We start from the raw sequence: 3,107 nt of genomic DNA, 5'->3' as shown, positions 1-3,107 counted from the left end.
TGTGTTTGTTCCCTCCTTCCCCCTTCTTGTTCCACTCCCCCCTCCCTCCCTCCCACACACACACACACACACACCTGGGTCGGGCCCACGCCGATCCGACCCGGCCGCTGTTGTTTACTCACCGTGTGTGTTTCTGTGTTTTTAGTGTGGAGCGCTTCGTGGAGCAGCCGGAGGTCCACACGTAAGTATTATCCCTACACACACACACACACACACACACACACACACACACACGGGGAGTGCCAGCTGTTGAGAGAACAGAACATCCAAAACAACTGGGTCACTCAGAGCAACAAACAGAATTACATTTAGAGGAACAGTGACGTCTTCTCCCTCAGTCTCATTGTGGTGTGTGTGTGTGTGTGTGTGTGTGTGTGTGTGTGTGTTCATCCACGTTTAAAACTGTTTAGTGACGCGGTGCTGGAGGAAACTTCATATCTTCTGTTTCTATTGGACTCTGGTGTTTTCTTCAGTTTTTAAATGTTTTCTCCAAACTTTGTTGCTGATTTAATTTCCAAATTATACACTTTAAGGTTTTCCTTCAGGAACTTACTTTGCGTAATCTCCAGTTTTACCTGTTCTCATGCGTTTCCCTCTTTGGATGCTAAGCTAGCAGGTAACAATCACAGATTTAGCTGCATGATAAATTGTCTGAATAGTTATTTTGATAAATGATATTATTGCTGTTTTGAGACCATTTTAAAGTAATGTATTTATAACAGCATAATAATGCTCTCTGCACTCCAACACTGGATTCAAAATTCAGATTCAATTCAAAAATATTTGATCAACCCTTAAGGGAAATTAAATGTTGTGAAGATGGAAGAAGGGTTACTGTTTTCATTATATATCAGAAGAAGGCCCTTTAAAGAACACAAGTACAGATGTTTTAGTTGTTTGTTTATTAAAGTATTTTACTGGAGGATTTACTGCCTGTTTCTAAACAACTGAATATAAAATATGACAAGTTTGAGATGAGAACTGTGAAATTTACTGTTGAGTCGTCTCCCTCCACAAACTCCACCCAGTGTTTCAGGGTAAATGAAAACGTAAGTGGTTCTTCACAAATTTCTACCATGGTGAGTTTCCCCATGATTCCTGTCATGGATAAATCCCAGATGTTGGTTTTAAACATGACCTTCACGATGTGTGTCCACCTGTTGGTAGTGAGCATCTGTCTCTGCTGGATCTATACAGATGAGAACCCAAAAGCTGAAAAAAGAAACTAAGAACTGTATAAACTGTATAAATGCAAAACTTTTGGCGTCTTTCTGTGGGATGGAGCAGATTAATGGCAGCTTTGATGACCTGAAGCCCAGAGATTTGAGCCTGTGACAGGATTACCCCCCACCATCTTATCTCCCTTTCCTTTCCTCTCCTGTCTCATCGTGATTGGCTTCTCAGGACTGGAGCTGCCGTCCGATTGGCTGGAACAACAACACCCACGTTTCCGTAGTGATTAGTCTGACCTGCTGTTTGGGCCCTTAATTGGATTATTGGTGGAGTTTTTTTAGTTCTTGTTCTACTTGTGAACTGGTGGTGATTTTATCAGCTTACATGACATAAATCAATCAGTTCAGGTTTGATTTGAAGAGTTTCTGCTTGTTTTTGTGTCCAGGAGGTTTAATATTCTGGATTTTTTAATAAATTTATTCGGATTTTATTTTTCTAAAGGGAAAAACTTCTCAACTCAAACCAGCAGAGTTATATCTGTGCAGATATAAAGATGCCTGATGAGGTCAGAGAATGGAGGAAATGTATAAAAACAGGATTAGGAATGATAATAATGTTCTGTAAAAGATTATTACAAAAATTACTGTGTAGTTAGGAAATAATGTACTGCCATGAAGGGATGTTCCAGTAGTAGGATGTTTTGTGCGTTCATTATACAAAAAAAACAACAACAAAAAACATGCAGCAGCACCATGAATGTTATTTAAAATAAAGCTTTGTAAATATCGGCACTTATTGAGTTCGTTGGAAGCAGTGATGTCTGTAGAGCCCAACTCCTGCTGGGAGGAAGGATCTGTGGTGATGCTGCTTTGTGCGCTGCGGACGCAGCAGGCTGAGCTCTGTGGCTCAGGACCTGCTTCACCATCAGTCCTTCTGTCTCCCATCAGCTGCAGGGCAGGAAGAACCAGAGGAACCTGGACTGGGTTGAGGTTTTAGGTAGTCGCTCCAGTGGAGGAAACGAGAGTTTTGGTTGATCCTGGAATGTGGGAATGGATGAATCTTAATCTGATTAGATGAATCCTCCCCTCTGCTCTCTGCAGACGTTTCCGTTACCAGGTGGGCGGGGCTTCTGGGAATGAGAGTGATGGTTTGGGAAGCTTTGGGTCCATCAGGATGTTTCTGCACCACCTGCAAAAACGCAAAGTATTACCAAGTATTTCAGTCTGGTTTCTAGTGCCAGACCCTTAGTCCATGTGAAATGAGACAAAACTAACCGAGATGGAGCTTTTCAGCCTGTAGGAGCTCGTTTTAAGTTAATTCCTTAATGTTGATGAAAAGTTCCACAGGTTACTTCGTGTATAACGAGACGTTTCTCCTGTTAACAAACATCAGATCTACCAGGATGTAAAGGCTCTGCTGCTGTTGGTACCAGACACCACAGCTGTCCCTGCCTCGGTCCGGGCGCTTAGAGCAGCAGGTGGTCATAATGTTTTGCCTGATCGGCGGGTGACAGATCTGTTTGTGTCCCCAGAGGGCGGCTGCTGGTCGGGACGTTCGTCGCTCTGTTCTTCAACCTGCTGACTCTGCTCTCCGTCAGGAACAAACCCTTCTCCTACGTCTCTGACGGTAAGCCCCGCCCCCTGCTCCGGTTCCGGCCCGGTTCTGTAATCCCGCCTCCTCTGGGGACCAGAATGATTTAGCCTTTGTGATATTTTGGGGGGATTATGGGAGTGAGGCGGCGCCTTTCCTCTGTCAGTGAATAAATCGGATGAAACCAAATGAAACGCAGCAGCTGATTGGTTGTCAGTATTTTCCAGAGAATCATGCTGACAGCTGATTGGTTGTCAGTGTTTTCCAGAGAATCATGCTGACAGCTGATTGGTTGTCAGTGTTTTCCAGAGAATCACGCTGACAGCTGATTGGTTGTCAGTGTT

The 3,107-nt window shown here is 43.7% G+C and overlaps 1 protein-coding gene across 1 annotated transcript in view; it reads left to right on the top strand.

Annotated features, from left to right (window-relative positions):
• slc30a6 (solute carrier family 30 member 6) overlaps positions 1-3,101 on the top strand; it is a 46,171-nt gene extending 43,070 nt beyond the window's left edge. Inside the window, exons 8-9 of the mRNA XM_015056801.1 lie at positions 146-181; positions 2,705-3,101. Coding sequence (XP_014912287.1) covers positions 146-181; positions 2,705-2,873 — 205 coding nt within the window. The 3' untranslated portion in view covers positions 2,874-3,101. The remainder of the gene's footprint in view (positions 1-145; positions 182-2,704) is intronic.
• The last annotated feature ends 6 nt before the right edge of the window (positions 3,102-3,107 follow it).

Source organism: Poecilia latipinna, unplaced genomic scaffold (genome assembly GCF_001443285.1).
Source record: "Poecilia latipinna isolate Pla-1442-1.1 unplaced genomic scaffold, P_latipinna-1.0 Scaffold1408, whole genome shotgun sequence".
Taxonomy (NCBI): Eukaryota; Metazoa; Chordata; class Actinopteri; order Cyprinodontiformes; family Poeciliidae; genus Poecilia; species Poecilia latipinna.
This window is presented reverse-complemented; position numbering and strand designations above follow the sequence as displayed.